This window comes from Oncorhynchus clarkii, chromosome 20 (genome assembly GCF_045791955.1).
Source record: "Oncorhynchus clarkii lewisi isolate Uvic-CL-2024 chromosome 20, UVic_Ocla_1.0, whole genome shotgun sequence".
Taxonomy (NCBI): Eukaryota; Metazoa; Chordata; class Actinopteri; order Salmoniformes; family Salmonidae; genus Oncorhynchus; species Oncorhynchus clarkii.
In genome coordinates, this window is record NC_092166.1 from 80,198,911 (window position 1) to 80,222,319 (window position 23,409).

The window sequence follows — 23,409 nt, forward strand, 5'->3', positions numbered from 1 at the left end:
GAGGGGAATAGTGACCCATACTGACAGATGGAGGGGAACAGTGACCCATACTGACCGATGGAGGGGAACAGTGACTCATACTGACAGATGGAGGGGAATAGTGACCCATACTGACAGATGGAGGGGAACAGTGACCCATACTGACCGATGGAGGGGAATAGTGACCCATACTGACAGATGGAGGGGAATAGTGACCCATACTGACAGATGGAGGGGAATAGTGACCCATACTGACCGATGGAGGGGAAGAGTGACTCATACTGACAGATGGAGGGGAACAGTGACCCATACTGACCGATGGAGGGGAACAGTGACCCATACTGACCGATGGAGGGGAACAGTGACCCATACTGACCGATGGAGGGGAACAGTGACCCATACTGACAGATGGAGGGGAACAGTGACCCATACTGACAGATGGAGGGGAACAGTGACTCATACTGACAGATGGAGGGGAACAGTGACCCATACTGACAGATGGAGGGGAACAGTGACCCATATTGACAGATGGAGGGGAACAGTGACCCATACTGACCGATGGAGGGGAACAGTGACCCATACTGACCGATGGAGGGGAACAGTGACCCATACTGACAGATGGAGGGGAACAGTGACCCATACTGACAGATGGAGGGGAACAGTGACCCATACTGACAGATGGAGGGGAACAGTGACCCATACTGACAGATGGAGGGGAACAGTGACCCATACTGACCGATGGAGGGGAATAGTGACCCACACTGACAGATGGAGGGGAACAGTGACCCATACTGACAGATGGAGGGGAACAGTGACCCATACTGACAGATGGAGGGGAACAGTGACCCATACTGACCGATGGAGGGGAATAGTGACCCACACTGACAGATGGAGGGGAACAGTGACCCATACTGACAGATGGAGGGGAACAGTGACCCATACTGACAGATGGAGGGGAACAGTGACCCATACTGACAGATGGAGGGGAACAGTGACCCATACTGACAGATGGAGGGGAACAGTGACCCATACTGACAGATGGAGGGGAACAGTGACCCATACTGACAGATGGAGGGGAACAGTGACCCATACTGACCGATGGAGGAGAACAGTGACCCATACTGACCGATGGAGGGGAACAGTGACTCTGGCACCCGTACAGGTGGAAATCACAAGGCCCATATACAGTGGTGGTCCGTCTCCTTTGAGAAAACACTAGAATTACAAAATTCTCCTTCAATCATTATTTGTGATATTTTATGAAGACGAGTTAACTCATGTCTCAAAGACATGTTCTTGGTACAGTCACATTCAAACACTGATCATTTGATGGAAGAAAAAACCTTCATTGTGTCCTTTCCTTAATTGCTTTTCACTCCCTCCGTCTCTGAGAGGGGGGTTTTCTGTAAATTGTGTCTTCTGTTTTGATATCTATGTTAAGCAGTTGATCAATAAAATGATTGTCTGTCTTCCACGTAACTAGCGGTAATGTTGTGTGGTTCTCCATAACATGCTGATAATGAGTGTCTATGGTGGCAAACGAGCAACACGTTTGTCCTTTAGTTTCTCTCTTCGTTCCCAAAAATACGTTGAATGCAACATATGTCTTTACCATCATTCAAGTTATTTTGAAAACAGATATTCTTCTGTGTATGTGTATATTATCATCCTTTAGTATTTTATATATTCTCATCGGTGTTGATTCTCTGCTTTCATATCCATTGTACAGACTCCGTTCAAAAAGTGTTCATAAACAATCAGGCACTGTCTTTTCAGAAAGCTGATGTCCAAAAAAAGCACCAAACAAAAGTCATGTTTAGAGGCTCAGACATGTTTATACGGTGCAGTTCCTGCAGTTTCTGGGTGGCTGTGTGGTTCTATAATACTCTGTCTCCATCCTCACTGCTCCCTGCACAGACAGACAGACAGACAGAACGCGTCATTATCCACTATGTAAAATCCATACAATTACTTATCCTCAAGAAGTGTTTGTGTCTGTCACCAGGACCCACCTGGACCAGAGTCCACATCAGAGTCAGAGACGTGTGTGATGGAGAAGCGAGACACGTGGCTTGGGGAGACTGTGAAGCGGGAGTACCGCACTGCTGGTTTGGGCTCCGGGGCCTTAGAGGTGAAGGGCAGCCTGGGTACGGAGGGGGATGAGCCTGAGGAGGAGGCAGCCATCTTGGATGAGGAAGTTGGAATGGGCAAAAGGGGGAAGTCATCCTCCCACTCATACCCTGCACCTGGAGAGAGAGAGAGAGAGGTAGGTAGGTAGGTAGGTAGGTAGGTAGGTAGGTAGGTAGGTGAAGGAAAAGAGAGAGAGGAAGGGAGAAAGGGAGAGAGATGGAGGTAGGTAGGTTGGTAGGGACAAAGGAAGAGCGAGAGAGGGAGGAACAGAGAGAGGAAGGGAGAAGGGAAGACCGAGAGAGAGAGAGAGAGAGAGAGAGAGGGAGAAGGGAAGAGAGAGAGAGAGAGAGAGAGAGAGAGAGAGAGAGAGGAAGGGAGAAGGGAAGAGAGAGAGGGAGAAGGGAGAGAGAGAGAGAGAGAGAGAGAGAGAGAGAGAGAGAGAGAGAGAGAGAGAGAGAGAGAGAGAGAGAGAGAGAGAGAGAGAGAGAGAGAGAGAGAGAGAGAGAGAGAGAGAGAGAGAGAGAGAGAGAGAGGGGAAAGGAGAAGGGAGGAGAAAGAGAGAGGGAGAAGGGAAGAGAGAGTGGAAGAGCAAGAGAGAGAGGGAGGAAGAAAGGAAGAGAAAGAGGGAGAGGGAGAAGGGAAGAGAGAGAGACAGCGAGCGAGAGAGAGGAAGGGAGAAAGGAAAAGAGAGCAGTTTTGACATATCTGCCAAATTATATTTTACACATCTAAACTCATAGATTTGAGATTGATTGTGAAATTAAATTCCGATTGACTTCAATCAATGTTTCAATGTAAGTAGTGGACTCTGGACGAGTGCACTTACTGTCTTCTGAGATATTTCCATCTGAGGAGTCATCAGAGGTTGGTTGTTTGACCAGTGAACCCTGTCCGCTGGTCTCAGCCCCTGGAGAGAACCCATGCTCAGCCAGCTCTTTAGTGGGACTCTGCTGGAAATGGACAGTACAGGTTACAGCTATGGCTAGTGTGCATTTCAAATTAATATATATAGTATACAGTATATACAAAACTATGTGGTCACCCCATCAAATTACTGGATTCGGCAATTTCAACAACACTCGTTGTGGACAGGTGTACAAAATCAAGCACAAAAGCCATGCAATCTCCATAGACACATATTGGCAGTAGAAGGGGCCTTACTGAAGAGCTCAGTCACTTTCAACGTGACACCGTCATCGGATGCCACCTTTCCAACAAGTCAGTTCATCAGGTTTCTGCCCTGCTCGAGCTGCCCCGGTCAACTGTAAGTGCTGTTATTGTGAAGTGGAAACGTCTAGGAGCAACAACGGCTCAGCTGCGAAGTGGTAGGCCACACAAGTTCACAACACAGGACCGCCGAGTGTTGAAGCGTGTAGCGAGTTAAAAAAAACTTCGCCAAATATTTCACAATACCTGACATTTATTCCTAGTTAAAATGTATTGTCTTAGGTCAGTTAGGATCACCACTTTATTTTAAGAATGTGACATGTCAGAATAATAGTAGAGAGAATGATCTATTTCAGCTGTTATTTCATTCACCACATTCCCAGTGGGTCAGAAGTTTACATACACTCAATTATTATTTGGTAGCATTGCCTTTCAATTATTTAACTTGGGTCAAATGTTTCAGGTAACCTTCTACAAGCTTCCCACAATAAATTGGGTGAATTCTGGCCCATTCCTCCTGACATAGCTGGTGTAACTGAGTCAGGTTTGTAGGTCTCCTTGCTCGCACATGCTTCTTCAGTTCTGCCCACAAATTTTCAATGGGATTGATGTCAGGGCTTTGTGATGGCCACTCAAATACCTAGACTTTGTTGTCCTTAAGCCATTTTGCCATAACTTTGGAAGTATGCTTGGGGTCATTGTCCATTTGGAAGACCCATTTGCGACCAAGCTTTAACTTCCTGACTGATGTCTTGAGATGTTGCTTCAATATATCCACATAATTTTCCTACCTCATGATAAATTAATTTTGTGAAGTGCACCAGTCCCTTCTGCAGCAAAGCACCCCCACAACATGATGCTGCCACCCCCGTACTTCACGGTTGGGATGAAGTTCTTCGGCTTGCAAGCCTCCCCTTTTTTCCTCCAAACATAACGATGGTTATTATGGAAATTTTTCCCAAAAAGTATGATCGTTGTCCTCATATGCAGTTGCAAACTGTTGTCTAGCTTTTTTATGGCGGTTTTGGAGCAGTGGCTTCTTCCTTGCTGAGGGGCCTTTCAGGTTATGTTTATATATGACTAATTTTACTGTGGCTATAGATACTTTTGTACCGTTTTCCTCCAGCATCTGCACAAGGTCCTTTGCTCTTGTTCTGGGATTGATTTTCACTTTTCGCACCAAAGTACGTTCATCTCTAGGAGACAGAACACGTCTCCTTCCTGAGCGGTATGACGGCTGCGTGGTCGCATGGTGAAATACATCCACAGGAACACCTCCAATTGACTCAAACTATGTCAATTAGCCCATGAGAAGCTTCTAAAGGGACAGTCAACCTAGTGTATGCTAACTTCTGATCCACTGGAATTGTGATACAGTGAGTTATAAGTTAAATAATCTGTCTGTAAACAATTGTTGGAAAATGACTTGTGTCATGCACAAAGTAGATGTCCTAACCGACTTGCCAAAACTATAGTTTGTTAACAAGAAATTTGTGGAGTAGTTTAAAAACGGGTTTTAATGACTCCAAGTGTACGTAAACTTCTGACTTCAACTGTATATATACAGTTCAGTAGTATGTCTAGTTTAATTCAAGTTACCTAGGAACAATATCATGTATGTGAATTAGATTTAATGAGAAAAGCAGAAAAACGAACTTAGGGAAGTACCGTAATGCAGCAACTACCCTTTAACTTGTTTCACTTCATCTGTGAGAGACACCTACTACCACTAACAAAACCACCACTACCACCACCACTACCACCAAAACCATTACCACCACCACTACCACTACCACCACCACCACTAACAAAACCACCACCACCAAAACCATTACCACCACCACTACCACTACCACTACCACTAACAAAACCACCACTACCACTACCACTACCACTAACAAAACCACTACCACCACCAAAACCATTACCACCACAACTACCACTACCACTACCAAAACCACCACCAACAAAACCATTACCACCACCACTACCACTACCACTACCAAAACCACCACCAACAAAACCATTACCACCACCACTACCACTACCACTACCACTAACAAAACCACCACCACCACCACCAAAACCATTACCACCACTACTACCACTACCACTACCACTAACAAAACCACCACCACCAAAACCATTACCACCACCACTACCTCTAACAAAACCACCACCACCACTACCACTACCACTAACAAAACCACCACCACCAAAACCATTACCACCACCACTACCACTACCACTAACAAAACCACCACCACCACTACCACTACCACTAACAAAACCACCACCACCAAAACCATTACCACCACCACTACCACTACCACTACCACTAACAAAACCACCACTACCACTACCACTAACAAAACCACCACCACCAAAACCATTACCACCACCACTACCACTACCACTAACAAAACCACCACCACCACCACTACCACTACCACCACCAAAACCATTACCACCACAACTACCACTACCACTACCAAAACCACCACCAACAAAACCATTACCACCACCACTACCACCACAACCACCACCACCACCACCACTACCACTACCACCAAAACCATCACCAAAACCATCACCACCACTACCACCACCACTACCACTACCACTACCAAAACCACCACCAAAACCATTACCACCACCACTACCACCACCACCACCACCACTACCACTACCACTACCAAAACCATTACCACCACCACCACCAAAACCACCACCACCACTACCACCACCAAAACCATTACCACCACCACCAAAACTATCACCACCACCACCACCACCACCACCACCAAAACCACCACCACCAAAACCATCACCACCACTACCACTACCAAAACCACCACCACCACCACCAAAACCATCACCAAAACCATCACCACCACTACCACCACCAAAACCATTACCACAACTACCACTACCATCAAAACCATTACCACCACCATCACCACTACCAATACTACCATCACCGCTACCACTACCACCACCACTACCGCTACCACTACCACCAAAACCATTACCACCACCACTACTACCACTACCACCACCATTACCACCACCACCACCACCAAAACCATTACCACCACTACAACTACAGTACTAAAACCACAACTACAACCACCAATACCACTACTACTACCACTACCACTACTAAAACCATCACTACATCTACCACCACCAATTTTACCACCACCAACACTACCACTACAACTAACACCACTACCACCACCACCGCTATTTCCACTATAGCCACCACCAAAACTACTAACACCACTATCACCACCACTACGCTGCTACCACCACTATCCCCACTATCACCATGACCACCACCACCACTACTACTACCACCATTGCCACCAATATAACTACGACCACTACCACCACCACCACTAATATCACCACCACTACCACCACTACCACCATCACCACTACCACCACTACTACAACCACTACCACCACCACCACTAATATCACCACCACTACCACCACTACCACCATCACCACTACCACCACTACTACAACCACTACCACTACCACCACCACTACCATGACCACTACCACCACCACTAGTACTACAACAACCACCACTACAACCACAACCCCCACCATCACCACTAACCCTATTACCACTACCAATGCCAATATTACCACTACCAAACACTACCATGACCACTACCACCACCACCAGTACTACCATTACCACTACCACCACTACTAAACCACTACCACCACCACTACTATCACAAACACTACTATGACCACTACCACCACCACTAGTACTACAACAACCACCACTACAACCACAACCCCCACCATCACCACTACCACTATTACCACTACCAATGCCAATATTACCACTACCAATACTACCATTACCACTACCAATACCACTATTACCACTACCAATACTACTATTACCACTACCAATACTACCATTGCCACTACCAATACCCCTATTACCACTACCAATACTACCATTACCACTACCACTATTACCACTACCAATACTACTATTACCACTACCAATACTACTATTACCACTACTACTATTACCACTACCAATACTACTATTACCACTACCAATACCACTATTACCACTACCAATACCACTATTACCACTACCAATACCACTATTACCACTACCAATACTACTATTACCACTACCAATACTACTATTACCACTATTACCACTACCAATACCACCATCACCACTACCAATACTAATATTACCACTACATATACCACTATTACCACTACCAATACTACTATTACCACTACCAATACTACTATTACCACTACCAATACCACTATTACCACTACCAATACCACCATCACCACTACCAATACTACTATTACCACTACCAATACCACCATCACCACTACCAATACTACTATTACCACCACCACCACCAATATCACTACCCACACTACCACCACCACTACTACTATCACAAACACTACCATGACCACTATCACAAACACTACCATGACCACCACAACTACCACCCCTCCCACCAGCACCACCACCACCACCACTACCACCACCACTACCACCAGTACCACCACCACTACTATCACAAACACTACCAAGACCACCACCACTATCACAAACACTACCATGACCACCACCACCACTACCACAACTACCACCCCTCCCACCAGCACCACTACCACCACAACCACCACCACAACAATTACCACTCCTACCACTACTATCACCACTACCACTACCACCACTACCACTACTACCACTACCCCTACTAACCTGGTCAAACAGGTAAATGGTGACGTCATCAAAAAAGGACACCACTTTCTTCTTGCGTTCCACCAGGTCATCGGCGAGCAACTCGGTGGTGAGCGGGGTGGGCATCTTCAGTAGACTACGTAGGTTATGAGCATCGCTACAGTCGCTCAACACAACGGGTACAGCATGGTTCTCCTCCCCGCTCTCCTCCCCTCCACTCTGCTCCTCCTGAACACTGTAACTGCTCAGCTCCTCGTCTGACTCACTGTCATCGGAGTCACCATCTACGTCCTCCTTGTCCGCCTCCACCCCATCCATGGGCAACTCCCAGCCCAGAGGGGGAGTCATCGGGGGGAGAGGAGGAGAAGGGGTGGAGGGAGGGAGAGGAGAGGAGAGAGGAGGGGTGGAGGGAGGGGGAGGAGAGAAGGAGAAGCGTCGACGCCGTGCGGGAGGACTGTTCTCTTCGTCATTATCGTCCTTCTCGAGGGTCTCTGGCATTTTGGTAAATGCTTCTTCTAGGACGTTTACTGTTTCTAAGGCTTCAGATGAGTCCTCCATGTCCCTTTGTTCTCCTTCATCCTCTTCCTCCTTCTCCTTGGTACCAGAGTTTGTTTCAGTACTGCTGCTCCTCTGGAGTTCACCCAGGGCTTCCTCCATAGCCCCCACCACCTCTGCAGCCCAGTCTCCCAGAGAAGAGGGTTTCTCCTGGGCAGGCCATCCTTCCGACCCTGCCTCTACTTCTCCAGAGAGAATGGAGGCCAGCTCTAGCTCTAGCCCCAGCTCTAGCCCTTCATCCTGGGTGCACTCTTCTGTCAGGCATGCTTCCATCTCTGGGTCTTCACTCTCCTCCAGAAGAAGAGCTGAGGTCTCCACTTCCTCCTCTATCTGAAGAGGGCTGAGTTCCCTCTTCTCTGTCAGCCTCTCTTCCACTTCTCCCTTCTCCACTCCTCCACTTTCATCACCCCCTACTTTGTCACCCCCCTCATCCCTATAAAGACGTTCGTTCTCATTGTCAGAGAAGTAGGCAGAGTCCCTGTAAGGGTTCTTCTCACTGAGTGGGGTCAGACCCTTCTCTTTGTCTGTGGTCTGTGAGGCTGCTAGAGGCACATCTTCATCCAGGGTTGGTTCATCCTCATCATCCAGTGGGGCCACTTCGGCCTCCTCCCCCCCCTCCTCCCCCTCCTCATCCAGGCTGGTGTCCAGGACAGACTCCCCCAGTGGCTGGGTGAATGTCTCTGGGCTCCGAGGCTCATTGTGGGGCTCCTTGGGGACGAACTCTGGGCTCTCATTGTTCTCTGTGTCGTACCCACTGTCCATTGCCTTGGGGGAGGAGCTAGATGGGTGGGAGGAGCTGGAGGAGGGGCTGAAAGCTTCGCAGGTGGAGCCGACTGCTGAAGGCATCAGGTCCATGGAGGCCATGGAATTGGGGGTTCCCATCTGCTTCTGCAGGGACTTGAGGGGACGGGCCAGGGGAGGGGAAGCGTTGGGGTCCCCAACCGACGTTTCGTCGGCGAAGATCTCTGAGGTCGAGTCTGTGATGTCATCATCTTCATCGTCGTCGGTGCAGCAGTCAGAGATGTCCACTAGACTAATGCTGGAGCAGTGGTCTCTGTCTAAGCAGCTGTCTAACGTATGGCTCAGCTCGGACTCTTGCTCGACCATGGGGACTAGGTCAGGAACATTCACTGAGGAGAGGGTCAGAATCTTAGTCAGAGTCACACCCTCTGGTTTAGGGTCTGTGAGAACACCTTTGTCTTCCGTACTAACCTCTTCCTTATGGTCTATGGAAAGGGTATCGTCCATAGTGATGTCAACATATTGCTCAGAGTGGTTTAGAGGGGTTGTGCTGGTCTTAGTGTTGTGCGTTAGGATTGGTTTAGGACCTCCCGGTGCTGGCGACAGATTCACACTCTCTTCCTTGTTGTTGGGTATGTCTACAATCTTATCGCTGTAGTCGTCCCGGGTGTAGTTCCGCACCACTAAGCCTGTGAGGGGGTCGACGAAATGAGAGTGGCAGCACTCGATGGGTGGCGGCTCTACGTCCCTCTCCCCTTCCCCCTCGTGGCACAAATAGATGTAAGCATTACAGGTGTCCCCTGAAGTGACCAGGGCATGATGGTTCCCCAGGACTAAACAGCCACTATCATTAGCCGAAGGCGCTGTAGCCTCCAGATAGTCTATGGGTTTAACTGCAGCAGAGACAGAGGAGTGGAAGGTCAGGCAGTGCTCTTCAGGCCACGAGTCCTCTATGTCGGTAGTGGGCATAGTGTAGTGGAAGTCTTCATAGGGATCCTGTAGTTGTCTACAGCCAGCCTGTCCATTACGGCCAAGGCTTAGACCCAGGCCTAGACTGTTGTTGTTAGCGGAGGGGTTGGAGAGGTTACTACTGCTGCTCCTCAGCCTCTCTGAGAATATATCCTCTTCTTCATCCGAGTCGTTGTCCCGGTGACAGATGAAGAGGGCCTCTTCCGACGCCATAGTGATGCTGACTGAGTGGGCGTGGTCTGGCATGGTCGGCATGGGTTTCCTCAGAGAACCCATCATGTCATAGTAGCCGCCAGTGACGCTACTCCCCCCAATGACGGAGCCTGGGCCCTGGGTTGTCTCCAAGTAGGGGTCGCCTACCCCAAAAGGAGGACCGCCATCCTGGAGATGGGTGCTGATGGAGGGAGATATCCCCAGAGGGTTGTCCAGTTCTCCCAGGGCCTGTCGCAGGTTACGGGACCCCCAGCTCTCCAGATGGGGCTTGGGGGCAGAGTGTTCCCGCCCCATCAGGTAATGCTGGTCCATCTCCAGACCCATGTGGTGGCCTATGCCCATGGGAGGTGAGTGTTCGTAGTAGTACCCCCCGTCCTGGTCCTTGTAGGAGACGTAGTGACCAGCCTCCCATGGTCTCATGGGGCTGGAGTCAGAGGCATGGGGCTCCATTGTCAGGGAGATGTCCGAGTTATACGCTCCAACACCCCCATCTTTACAGACGTCTGCTGACCAGTAGGAGTCTACAGGCTTGGAGTGGGCCTGGGGGGGACCCATCCCCATCATACACTCCCCTGAGTCTGCACTGCCACTGCCTGTCAGGAAGCTCCCGTGGCTGCCCTGGTAGTCTGGGCTGTAGGAGTACATGGTGTAGTCCACGCCAGGCTCCTCCATGCGGATGTAGTACTCAGAGCTCACTGAAGGACTACGGGCTCTGAGCACCGGCACCACCCCGACCCCGACCCCAGAAACATGCAGCGTCTTGTGCTCATAGTAGGAAGGGGACACTCCCAGAGTGAGACCCTCCATCTCCACCCCACCACTGCCCCCCACCATTCCACCTGGGTAGTATAGGTCCTGACAGTGGTGGTTGACGACCCCCAGGGTACCGCTGGAGGATGAGGCAGCGTGGTGGTAAGGCTGCTCCGCCCCGATCCCCGCCTGGGTCTGCTCCCACTTGTACTGGAAGTTCAGACCGTGGCTGGTCTCTGTCACGGTCAGTATATCATCTCCTGATTCGCTGTGGTAACCGTCACATCCAGAGAACTGCTCCAACAGAGGGAAGGAGGAGGGGAGGTCTGCAGGCAGACAGACAGACAGACAGACAGACAGACAGACAGACAGACAGACAGACAGACAGACAGACAGACAGATACACACACAGATACACAGACAGATACACAGACAGATACACAGGCAGATACACAGACAGACAGACAGACAGATACACAGGCAGACAGACAGGCAGACAGACAGACAGACAGACAGACAGACAGACAGACAGACAGACAGACAGACAGAACAGAACAGAACAGAACAGACAGAACAGAACAGACAGACACTTTGTTAATTCCCAAGGGGACATTTTACATTAAACAACAGCAGAGCTTAATTAATGGAAAATTGTACCGCTGCTCTTTCTCTGTCATATCCATTAATATGTTATTAACATACTGTATAATGTGTCATAAAAATCTAGAATATCCTCAGTACAAATATCAGCATTTCTGCATCTCACCAGTAGAAACGGGCCATCTACTTTTCCTGGTTGTAAGCAAACCACACTATCCAAGAATTCATAGCACCTTAGTAGGGCTCCCGTCAGGCTGTAGTCTTTACAAAGCCAGGGATAATACTAAACCTAGATATCATGTTATGTCCTTGTATAGAGGAACATTGTTGAGACAAGTTCAATGGCTCTCTTGAACAAGGACAGAAGTATCTACTCATGCTATCGTGATCGTACAATTGGCAAAACACAACGGCCACAATAGTTGGTACAAAATCAATCAACTGATGACGTCATCGGTTGAACACTCCTGCCGCGAAAATAAAAACAAATACTGCTATAGTGCATAATTACATCTGAAACACCCACTTATCAATCAAAATGATGTAGGGAGACTGGAAAAACACCCTTAACAGTGACCAGCGGTGAAGTTTCCCTTTAATAAACTAAAGTGATACTGAAAAGAGCCGTTTCTGTTTTCTTCTGAGACGCACAATGTGTGCGAGACATTAAAAAAAAGTAGTCATGAGCCATAAAAAGTGTCCTGAACATGACGTACCAGTGGCCAGGGCTCCGGCCCCGTGATGAAGACTGCTGCTTCGTTGGCCGGCGTTGGGGTTGGGACGCAGGGAGTTCCAGCGTCTCTCAAAGTCCTCCTCGGCCTCACTGGCCCCCTTGGCACACAGGTAGCTGAGTAACAGGTGGACCTCCTCTGTATTGGGCCTCTGGTCTGGTTGGAGCCAGCAGAACTGCATCACCTCATACCTGGTGGCAAGAGGGAACACACACCACAATAACCATTACAACAATCATGGGATACATGTAGGAAGATATAATGAACCACAAATTAATCTATTAGCTGTGGCCAAAAGTTGTGCATTTGGGAATATGGTTCCATTTAGCAACAGGGTTCCATTTAGCAACAGGGTTCCATTTAGCAACAGGGTTCCATTTAGCAACAGGGTTCCATTCTACACCTGCATTGCTTGCTGTTTGGGGTTTTAGGCTGGGTTTCTGTACAGCACTTTGAGATATCAGCTGATGTACGAAGGGCTATATAAATACATTTGATTTGATTTGGGATGGAAATGAAATGTGAAGAAAATGAAAATCACCACACAGCATCTGCATTTTTATTGGAATCCATTGATGAGATGAGGAATCAAGCATATTCTTACCCTATGAGAGATGGGGTTTATATTACCTCCCCCATCTTCAGAGATAACGAGATTGCATCCATTTTATTTTACGCATCATCACATCAGTCATATTTATGTATGCGCACCCTATTCTCTATTTAGTGTGCTACTTTTGAACAGAGCCATGTGCTCTGGATAGGGAACACAGCGCCGTTTGGGACACAGCATATGATGTCTGTCTCACCGAGCCACTAGAATGAGAAGATATTGACGGGGCATAGAGCGAGAGCCCCAGATGACTTATTAAGGTTTAGAACGAGAAAAGGTAAGATTGTTTGTGTTGTGTGTGTGTGTGCCCCTGTGTTGCTCCCTTGTGTGCGTACGTGCGTGACTTACCAGCGCTCTGCCAAGGGTATTTTGAGCAGGGGCTTGGGCAGTCTGAGCTGCTGTTCCCTCACGGCGTAGGTTAACACCTGTCTGTCTGAGTACTGTCTGTACGGCTGGTTCCCCAACTCAAATAACTCCCAGATAGTCACTCCCAGAGACCTGAGAGAGAACAGAAAGACCACAGAAACCCACTCCACATCACACTATAGAATCACGGAGAAGAACAACACGTGAAGCATAACCAGCAATATTTATTGGGAAAAACATTTGGCAAATATATCTACGGGGTTCACAGAAGGACAGAAAGGACAGAGTGGATTTACAGAGTGGTTTAAATAGACACGTAAAATCAGATTTATGATTTGTCAATAACTCATCCTTATTTTGACCAATCCCTTAGCCCCCCCCCCCCCCCTCAAAAAAAAAATCCTTTGTCAATGATTTTGTTTTAATTAAGAATAACAATAGGTTTTGCTGTGAACCCCCAATTACGTTCACATATTTTATGGTGTCGGTTTCCAGATAGGGCCATTTTTCCGGACAGATACAGATTCAGCCAAGTCCTAGACTAAAATGCATTTAGGTTGCTCATAGTCCAGGATTTGGCTGAATGTGAGTCAGGGAAACTGGCCCATAGGGTGGAACGTGTAACACTAGATCATTGGGTTCTGAATGCTATCTCTACCATGATCTCCGGAATCAAACACACTATCGAAGCGTTGTAAGGTCCGTGCTCTACCAACTGAGCTCTCTCCACCAGAAGGCTGCCATGGACTACCCATACTGACTGATTGGTTAATTAAATCATTCATTACCAGACGTTGCTCTGTTTGCTCTGGTCTACCACCAGAAGGTTGCCATGGACTTCATCTATGAGTTCTGGAGCGATCCAACGCAGGGGCACGTACATCTGGTCTGACGTCACAAAGTAGTCGTCTTTGTACTTGTTGTGTGACAGGCCGTAGTCTCCGATCTTCACTGTGACGTCAGCGGTCAGCAGGCAGTTTCTCAGGGCCAGGTCACTGCGGGGGGGGGGGGGGGGGGAACGACAGAGAACACATTTGTACATTAGAGGATAACTGATGGATGTCTATGCATAACAGTCAAGTTGTCACGGTGACACCACCCACGGGTAGCCTGACATGTTCAACACTGTACTAAAAGTCTTGTAGAAATTCAGTCAATAAATGTCGTACATGGTTACTTATCAATTCAAACCATTCCTAATAATGATACATGTCATTGAGCAGACACAACTTACCCGTGCATACATTTTACGTATCGGCAGCCCTATGCTGGTATAGCAACCACCATCACAATTCTGACATAGCAACCACCATCACAATTCTGACATAGCAACCACCATCACAATCCTGGCATAGCACCCACCATGCCCTACCGATTGAACCATACAAGACCTCATTCCTCATTAAGTGGATGTTGTACACATCAGTGAAAGGAAGAGCAGGGGTCACTCTGGAGAGAAGGGGTCCCCCCCTGCAACAAAATCACTGATGCTGGAGTCTATGAAGAGGCACTCAGGCAGCACCAGGATATTGTTACAGGAAGAAACCAACAGGAACCAGGAAGAAGAGCCAACCATTCACAGCTGCGGGATTCTGGTAAACTAGCCTCAACCCAGCCATTGTAGGTTTCTCCAGAAGGAGAATACGGTGACTACTGGGTAACAGTCGTCAGGGTGATATTAGTATCATACAACGGCTTTGAGTGGTTTGTAGTATAACAAGTACAACTTGTGTCTGTATCTATGTAACTGTATATATATACACAGCACCTTCAGAATGTATTTACACCCTTGGACTTTTTCCACATTTTGTTACATTACAAAATGTAATAAATCGTTTTTTTCCCCTCATCAATCTACACACAATACCCCATAATTACAAAGCAAAAAACTGAAATATCACATTTACGTTACGTACTCAGACCCTTTATTCAGTACGTTGTTGAAGCACCCTTGGCAGCGATTACAGCGTCGAGAGTTTTTTTTGGGGGTATGACGCTACAAGCTTCGCACACCTCTATTTGGGGAGTTTCTCCCATTCTTCTCAGCAGATACTCTCAAGCTCTGTCAGGTTGGATGGGGAGCGTCGCTGCACAGCTATTTTCAGATCTCTCCAGAGATGTTCGATCGGGTTCGAGTCCGGGCTCTGGCTGGGCCACTCAAGGACATTCAGAGACTTGTCCCGAAGCCACTCCTGCATTGTCTTGGCTGTGTGCTTAGGGTCATTGTCCTGTTGGAAGGTGAACCTTTGTCCCAGTTTAAGGTCCTGAGCACTCTGGAGCAGGTTTTCATCAAGGATCTCGCTGTTCTTTGCAGCAATCATCTTTGCCTCGATCCTGACTAGTCCCCCAGTTCCTGCCTCTGAAAAACATCTCCACAGCATGATGCTGCCAACACCATGCTTCACCATAGGGATGGTGCCAGGTTTCCTCCAGACATGATGCTTGGTATTCAAATAGTTCAGTCTTTGTTTCATCTGACCAGAGAATCTTGTTTCTCATGGTCTGAGAGTCTTTAGGTGCCTTTTTGGCAAACTCCAATGGGGGCTACTCCAATGGGGGCCACTCTAACATGAAGGCAAGATTGGTGGAGTGCTACAGATATGGTTGTCCTTCTGGAAGATTCTCCCATTTCTGCAACTTTTAATGTTGCAGAAATGTGTTGGTACCCTTCCCCAGATCTGTGCCTTGAGCTCATGGCTTGGTTTTTGCACTGAGATGCACTGTCAACTGTGGTACCTGATATAGACAGGTGTGAGCCTTTCCAAATCATGTCCAATCAATTTAATTTACTACAGATGGACTCCAATGAAGTTGTAGAAACATCTCAAGGCTGATCAATGGAAACAGGATGCACCTGAGCTCAATTTTGAGTCTCATAGCGAATGGTCAGAATACTTATGTAAATAAGGTATTTCTCTTTTATTTTTTAATACATTTGCTAAAATTTCTAAAAAACTTTTTTGACTTTGTCATTATGGGGTATTGTGTGAAGATTGCTGAGGATTTAAAAAAAAAATTAAAATCTATTTTAGAATAAGGCTGTAACATTAAAAACATGGAAAAGTCAAGGGGTCTGAATACTTTCAAAAGTCACTGTATATATACCAAGGATAGGGGTCAGAACTAAAATAAGTCTCTGACTTCCTGGTCACGTTTTCTGTATGTACTGTGTGTGTATGTATATTGTTGTTTTACTGATGAATGAAAATCAATCAATCAGTCAATCAATCGACAGTTCGTGGCAGAGACAGATAAACGGAGCGACACACACCTGTGTATGAAGTTGTGTTTGTGCAGGTGCAGGAGTCCTGAGGCGATCTCACAGGCCATCCTCTGCAGGATCAGGGGTTCAGGGGTCATTGTGTCTGAAGCCCGACAGCTCCGCAGGTACCCTTTCACATCACCCTGGTGACATGAGGAGGAGGTGTGGTCAATCCCATAATAATTCCAGCCAATTCAGAAAGTAAACAAAATTCTAATTCCACAAGTTGAGAAATGGAATGTCAGTGTACTTCCTGAATATACTAGAATTTAAAGGGGATTGACCCCCACCCTGGTGGATATATAGCAGAGATACAATAGATATTGACACAGTTATAGTATAACACGGATGATGCTTACACAAATAGTTACACTACAATTAGGTCTCGAGGTACTATAGGCTGAAGGACTTTTTGGAAGTGAAAACAGTGTAGGTAGGTAGTCAATGAGTGCAGTTACAGTTGAAATCGGAGGTTTACATACACCTTAGCCAAATACATTTAAACTCAGTTTTTCACAATTCCTGACATTTATTCCTAGTAAAAATGCCCTGTTTTAGGTCAGTTAGGATCACTACTTTATTTTAAGAATTTGAAATGTCAGAATAATAGTAGAGACAATGATTTATTTCAGCTTTTATTTCTTTCATCACATTCCCAGTGGGTCAGAAGTTTACATACACTCAATTAGTATTTGGTAGCATTGCCTTTAAATTGTTTAACTTGGGTCGTAGCCTTCCACAAGCTTCCCACAATAAGTTGGGTGAATTTTGGACCATTCCTGTTACTGAGTCAGGTTTGTAGGCCTCCTTGCTCACCTACCTTCTTCAGTTCTGCCCACAAATTTTCTATAGGATTGAGGTCAGGGCTTTGTGATGGCCACTCCAATACCTTGACGTTGTTGTCCTTACGCCATTTTGCCACAACTTTGGAAGTATGCTTGTGGTCATTGTCCATTTGGAAGACCAATTTGTGACCAAGCTTTAACTTCCTGACTGATGTCTTGAGATGTTGCTTTTTCATTCCTCATGAAGCCATCTATTTTGTGAAGTGCACCAGTCGCTCCTGCAGCAAAGCACCGCCACAACATGATGCTGCCAACCCTGTGATTCACGGTTGGGATGGAGTTCTTCAGCTTGCAAGCCTCCCCCTTTTTCCTCCAAACATAACGATGGTTATTATGGCCAAACAGTTCTATTTTTGTTTCAACAGACCAGAGGACATTTCTCCAAAAAGTGTGATCTTTGTCCCCATGCGCAGTTGCAAACCGTGGTCTGGCTTTTTGATGGCGGTTTTAGAGCAGTGGCTTCTTCCTTGCTGAGAGGCCTTTCAGGTTATGTCGATATAGGATTCGTTTTACTGTGGCTATAGATACTTTTGTACCTGTGTACTATTGTTTGTACGGATGAACGTGGTACCTTCAGGTGTTTGGAAATTGCTCCCAAGGATGAACCAGACTTGTGGAGGTCTACAATTTTTTTTCAGAGGTCTTGGAAGATTTCTTTTAATTTTCCCATGATGTCAAGCAAAGAGGCACTGAGTTTGAAGGTAGGCCTTGAAATACATCCACAGGTACACCTCAAATTGACTCAAATTATGTTAATTAGCCTATCAGAAGCTTCTACAACCAAGACTTAATTTTCTGGAATCCAAGCTGTTTAAAGGCACAGTCAACTTAGTGTATGTAAACTTCTGACCCACTGAAATTGTGATACAGTGAATTATAAGTGAAATAATCTGTCTGTAAACAATTGTTGGAAAAATTACTTATGCCATGCACAAAGTAGATGTCCTAATAGACTTGCCAAAACTATAGTTTGTTAACAAGAAATGTGTGGAGTGGTTGAAAAACGAGTTTTAATGACTCCAACCTAAGTGGAAAAAAAATATAGGTCTTCCCTCAGAATGGACAGGACACCACATGATCATTTGATTGCCCACTCAGCAAGTAATACAATATCTGGCCACTGGGGGGCAGTTGAATGCATCCAAATATAATCTTCACACTCAAGTGTTTTAGAGCAGCGTTTCCCAAACTCGGTCCTGGCTGTACGTTTGCTTTTTCGCCCTATCACTACACAGCTGATTCAAATGACCAACTCATCATCACGCTTTCATTAATGAATCAGCTGTGTAGTGCTAGGGCAAAAACCAAAACGTGCACCCAGGGGGAGGGGGAGGGGGAGGGGGGGGGGTTCAGGACCAAGTTTAGGAAACCCTGTCTTAAACTGACTACAATATCTGGAGACAGAGAGACACAGTGCTGAAGTAAGGGTCCAGTCTAGTCCAGTACATGATGGTTGTTATACATACTGTACACTGGTCACTCACTGGTCATAGAGAGATACTGTAGCAATAAAACTCCAGCCAGTCCAGCAGGCTACTGACTGCAATGGCCACAGACAGATAGTTCTATATACAGTGATGAAATGACAGTCCAATCCAGTCCAGTACTCACCAGAGGGCAGAATTCCATGACCAGCAGGTAGGGGGTGACTTCAGTGCACTGCGCCAGGCAATGTAGGAGCGCTGGGTGCTGGAGGGCACTGGAAACGGACGGGCACAATGGCAGAGAGTTAGTGGAGGCACAAAACACTGGCAGAATGGCAGAGTTAGAGGAGGCACAAAACACTGGTAGAATGGCAGAGTTAATGGAGGCACAAAACACTGGTAGAATGGCAGAGAGTTGGGTACAGGCCACGCAGCAGGCTGTTAGCCAGCCTGTCAGCTTAGTGGAGTCTGCCACTAGCACAGTCAGCTCAGCTATCCCCATTGAGACTGTGTCTGTGCCTCGATCTAGGTTGGGCAAAACAAAACATGGCAGTGTTCGCCTTAGCCATCTCACCGGAATAAAGACCTCCTCCATTCCTGCCATTACTGAAAGAGATCGTGATATCTCACATCTCAAAATAGGGCTACTTAATGTTAGATTCCTCACTTTCAAGGCAGTTATAGTCAATGAACTAACTAATCACTGATCATAATATTGATATGATTGGCCTGACTGAAACATGACTTAAGCCTGATGAACAGATAGAGACAGAGAAAGTCTATTCACCGGTATGGCTGGGACTCCTCCAGGAAGTGCATCTGGTCCTGAACGCTGGCACTGGCCTTGAGCTCCTTAACCACCACCTGGGTGGAGCTGAGGCCCGCATTCACCTCCCCCAGGAGAACCTGGTATGGGAGCCACACAGACACACACAGGGCACACACATGGGAGACGTACACACACACAGACACACACACACGCACACAGGGTACACACATGAGAGACACAGACACACACACAGGGTACACACACGGAGACACACAGACAGACATGAGGAGAGATTGGAATGGAGGATATACACACAAAGTCAAACAGAGAGACACAAATAGAGACAGACAGACAGACAGACAGACAGACAGACAGACAGAGAAACAGACAGAGAAACAGACAGAGAAACAGACAGAGAGACACACGGAGACAGAAAGACAGACAGAGAGACACATAAAGACAGAAACACAGAGAGACACACAGAAACAAAACAATAATTCCCAAACAGTACACACACATGGAGGTGATGATTGTTGAGGACAAACATGGTTGAGGAGGACCCACACATTCAGGTGAAAGGTGGACAGTCACACAAATGCAAGGAAATAGAGAGACACACAGAGACAGAGAGGCATACACAGGAAAAAGAGAGACACACAGAGACAGAGAGGAATACACAGGAAATAGAGAGACACACATAGACAGAGACGCATACACAGGAAAAAGAGAGACACACAGAGACAGAGAGGCAAACACAGGAAATAGAGAAATACACCAGGAGACAGAGGCATACACAGGAAAAAGAGAGACACACAGAGACAGAGGCATACACAGGAAATAGAGAGATGCACAGACAGAGAGGCATACACAGGAAATAGAGAGATACACCAGGAGACAGAGAGGCATACACAGGAAATAGAGAGATGCACAGAGACAGAGAGGCATACACAGGAAATAGAGAGATACACAGAGGCAGAGAGGCATACACAGGAAATAGAGAAATACACAGAGACAGAGAGGCATACACAGGAAATAGAGAAACACACAGAGACAGAGAGGCATACACAGGAAATTAAAAGAGATACACAGAGACAGAGAGGCATACACAGGAAATAGAGAGATACACAGAGACAGAGAGGCATACACAGGAAATAGAGAGATAGACAGAGACAGAGAGGCATACACATGAAATAGAGAGATACACCAGGAGACATACACAGGAAATAGAGAGATACATCAGGAGACAGAGAGGCATACACAGCAAATAGAGAGATACATCAGGAGACAGAGAGGCATACACAGGAAATATAGAGATACAGAGGACACAAAGAGATACACAGAGACAGAGGCATACACAGGAAATAGGGAGACACACAGAGACAGAGAGGTATACACAGGAAATAGAGAGATGTACAGAGACAGAGAGGCATACACAGGAAATAGAGAGATACACAGAGAAGCACACATGCAGATTCATAAAGAGACCAACAAGAGACAGACCAGAAGATACAGAGACACACAGAGAGGTATGCATGCAGTCACAGAGACACACAGAGAGGTATGCATGCAGTCACAGAGACACACAGAGAGGTATGCATGCAGTCACAGAGACACACAGAGAGGTATGCATGCAGTCACAGAGACACACAGAGAGGTATGCATGCAGTCACAGAGACACACAGAGAAGTATGCATGCAGTCACAGAGACACACACGAATGGACATACCCAGTCAAGGTACACAAGTGTGGGGAAAGTATGTGTGTAAGAGTGTATGAGTGTGAGAAGGAACAGAACAAAGAAACAGAAAGAGGGAGGGAACGAGAGAATGACAAGAATCAGTTATCTAGTGTTACAGTAGCTAATTCCCATCACTCAGAGTAAGATGGTTATCTAGTGTTACAGTAGCTAATTTCCATCACTCAGTGTAAGATGGTTATCTAGTGTTACAGTAGCTAATTCCCATCACTCAGAGTAAGATGGTTATCTAGTGTTACAGTAGCTAATTCCCATCACTCAGAGTAAGATGGTTATCTAGTGTTACAGTAGCTAATTCCCATCACTCAGTGTAAGATGGTTATCTAGTGTTACAGTAGCTAATTCCCATCACTCAGAGTAAGATGGTTATCTAGTGGTACAGTAGCTAATTCCCATCACTCAGAGTAAGATGGTTATCTAGTGGTACAGTAGCTAATTCCCATCACTCAGAGTAAGATAGCTACTGTAACACTAGATAACCAATTCCCATCACTTAGAGTAAGATGGTTATCTAGTGTTACAGTAGCTAATTCCCATCACTTAGAGTAAGATGGTTATCTAGTGTTACAGTAGCTAATTCCCATCACTTAGAGTAAGATGGTTATCTAGTGTTACAGTAGCTAATTCCCATAATTCAGAGTAAGATGGTTATCTAGTGTTACAGTAGCTAATTCCCATCACTTAGAGTAAGATGGTTATCTAGTGTTACAGTAGCTAATTCCCATAATTCAGAGTAAGATGGTTATCTAGTGTTACAGTAGCTAATTCCCATCACTCAGAGTAAGATGGTTATCTAGTGTTACAGTAGCTAATTCCCATCACCCAGTGTAAGATGGTTGTCTAGTGGTACAGTAGCTAATTCCCATCACTCAGTGTAAGATGGGTATCTAGTGGTACAGTAGCTAATTCCCATCACTCAGAGTAAGATGGTTATCTAGTGGTACAGTAGCTAATTCCCATCACTCAGAGTAAGATGGTTATCTAGTGGTACAGTAGCTAATTCCCATCACTCAGAGTAAGATAGCTACTGTAACACTAGATAACCAATTCCCATCACTTAGAGTAAGATGGTTATCTAGTGTTACAGTAGCTAATTCCCATCACTTAGAGTAAGATGGTTATCTAGTGTTACAGTAGCTAATTCCCATCACTTAGAGTAAGATGGTTATCTAGTGTTACAGTAGCTAATTCCCATAATTCAGAGTAAGATGGTTATCTAGTGTTACAGTAGCTAATTCCCATCACTCAGAGTAAGATGGTTATCTAGTGTTACAGTAGCTAATTCCAATCACTCAGAGTAAGATGGTTATCTAGTGTTACAGTAGCTAATTTCCATCACTCAGAGCAAGATGGTTATCTAGTGTTACAGTAGCTAATTCCCATCACTCAGAGTAAGATGGTTATCTAGTGTTACAGTAGCTAATTCTCATCACTCAGAGTAAGATGGTTATCTGACAATAAAAACAGAGTGAAATGCTAACTAAAAACTGCTGCATTGCGAGGGCAGGCTACACGGTTCTCTCCCAGTCTTTCCACGGCGTTCTATACCTCTCTGTACAGCGCCAGTCAGTCAGTCAGGCAGGCAGACATCAAAGGCTTGTGGATCAGCCCATCATTACCGATACAGACACACATTCCAGGTAATGTAGCGTGTCGGCCATTTAAACAGGCTGACTCAAACACACCTAGGATCACAGCTCAGCGCATAACAACCGTGAGCCTGCCGAAGTTGACAGAACATTTAATCTAGCTACCTCTCATAAACCCATATCGTAGCTTCCAG

General features: G+C 46.3%; 1 protein-coding gene across 3 annotated transcripts in view; it reads right to left on the minus strand.

Annotated features, from left to right (window-relative positions):
• Positions 1–1,044: 1,044 nt before the first annotated feature.
• Positions 1,045–23,409, minus strand: part of LOC139376970 (serine/threonine-protein kinase LMTK1-like) — a 61,718-nt gene continuing 39,353 nt past the window's right edge. For 2 of the 3 annotated variants that reach the window (XM_071120002.1, XM_071120001.1), the window contains 10 exons: positions 19,889–20,007; positions 19,289–19,376; positions 16,842–16,975; positions 14,359–14,565; positions 13,553–13,702; positions 12,577–12,782; positions 8,054–11,586; positions 2,936–3,059; positions 1,992–2,225; positions 1,046–1,888 (listed from right to left, as the gene is read on the minus strand). In XM_071120002.1, the coding sequence (XP_070976103.1) occupies positions 1,857–1,888; positions 1,992–2,225; positions 2,936–3,059; positions 8,054–11,586; positions 12,577–12,782; positions 13,553–13,702; positions 14,359–14,565; positions 16,842–16,975; positions 19,289–19,376; positions 19,889–19,920 (4,740 nt within the window). In that variant the 5' untranslated portion in view covers positions 19,921–20,007 and the 3' untranslated portion in view covers positions 1,046–1,856. Of the gene's footprint in view, positions 1,889–1,991; positions 2,226–2,935; positions 3,060–8,053; positions 11,587–12,576; positions 12,783–13,552; positions 13,703–14,358; positions 14,566–16,841; positions 16,976–19,288; positions 19,377–19,888; positions 20,008–23,409 lie in introns of all 3 variants that reach the window. The other variant, XM_071120000.1, reaches the window with a different exon arrangement.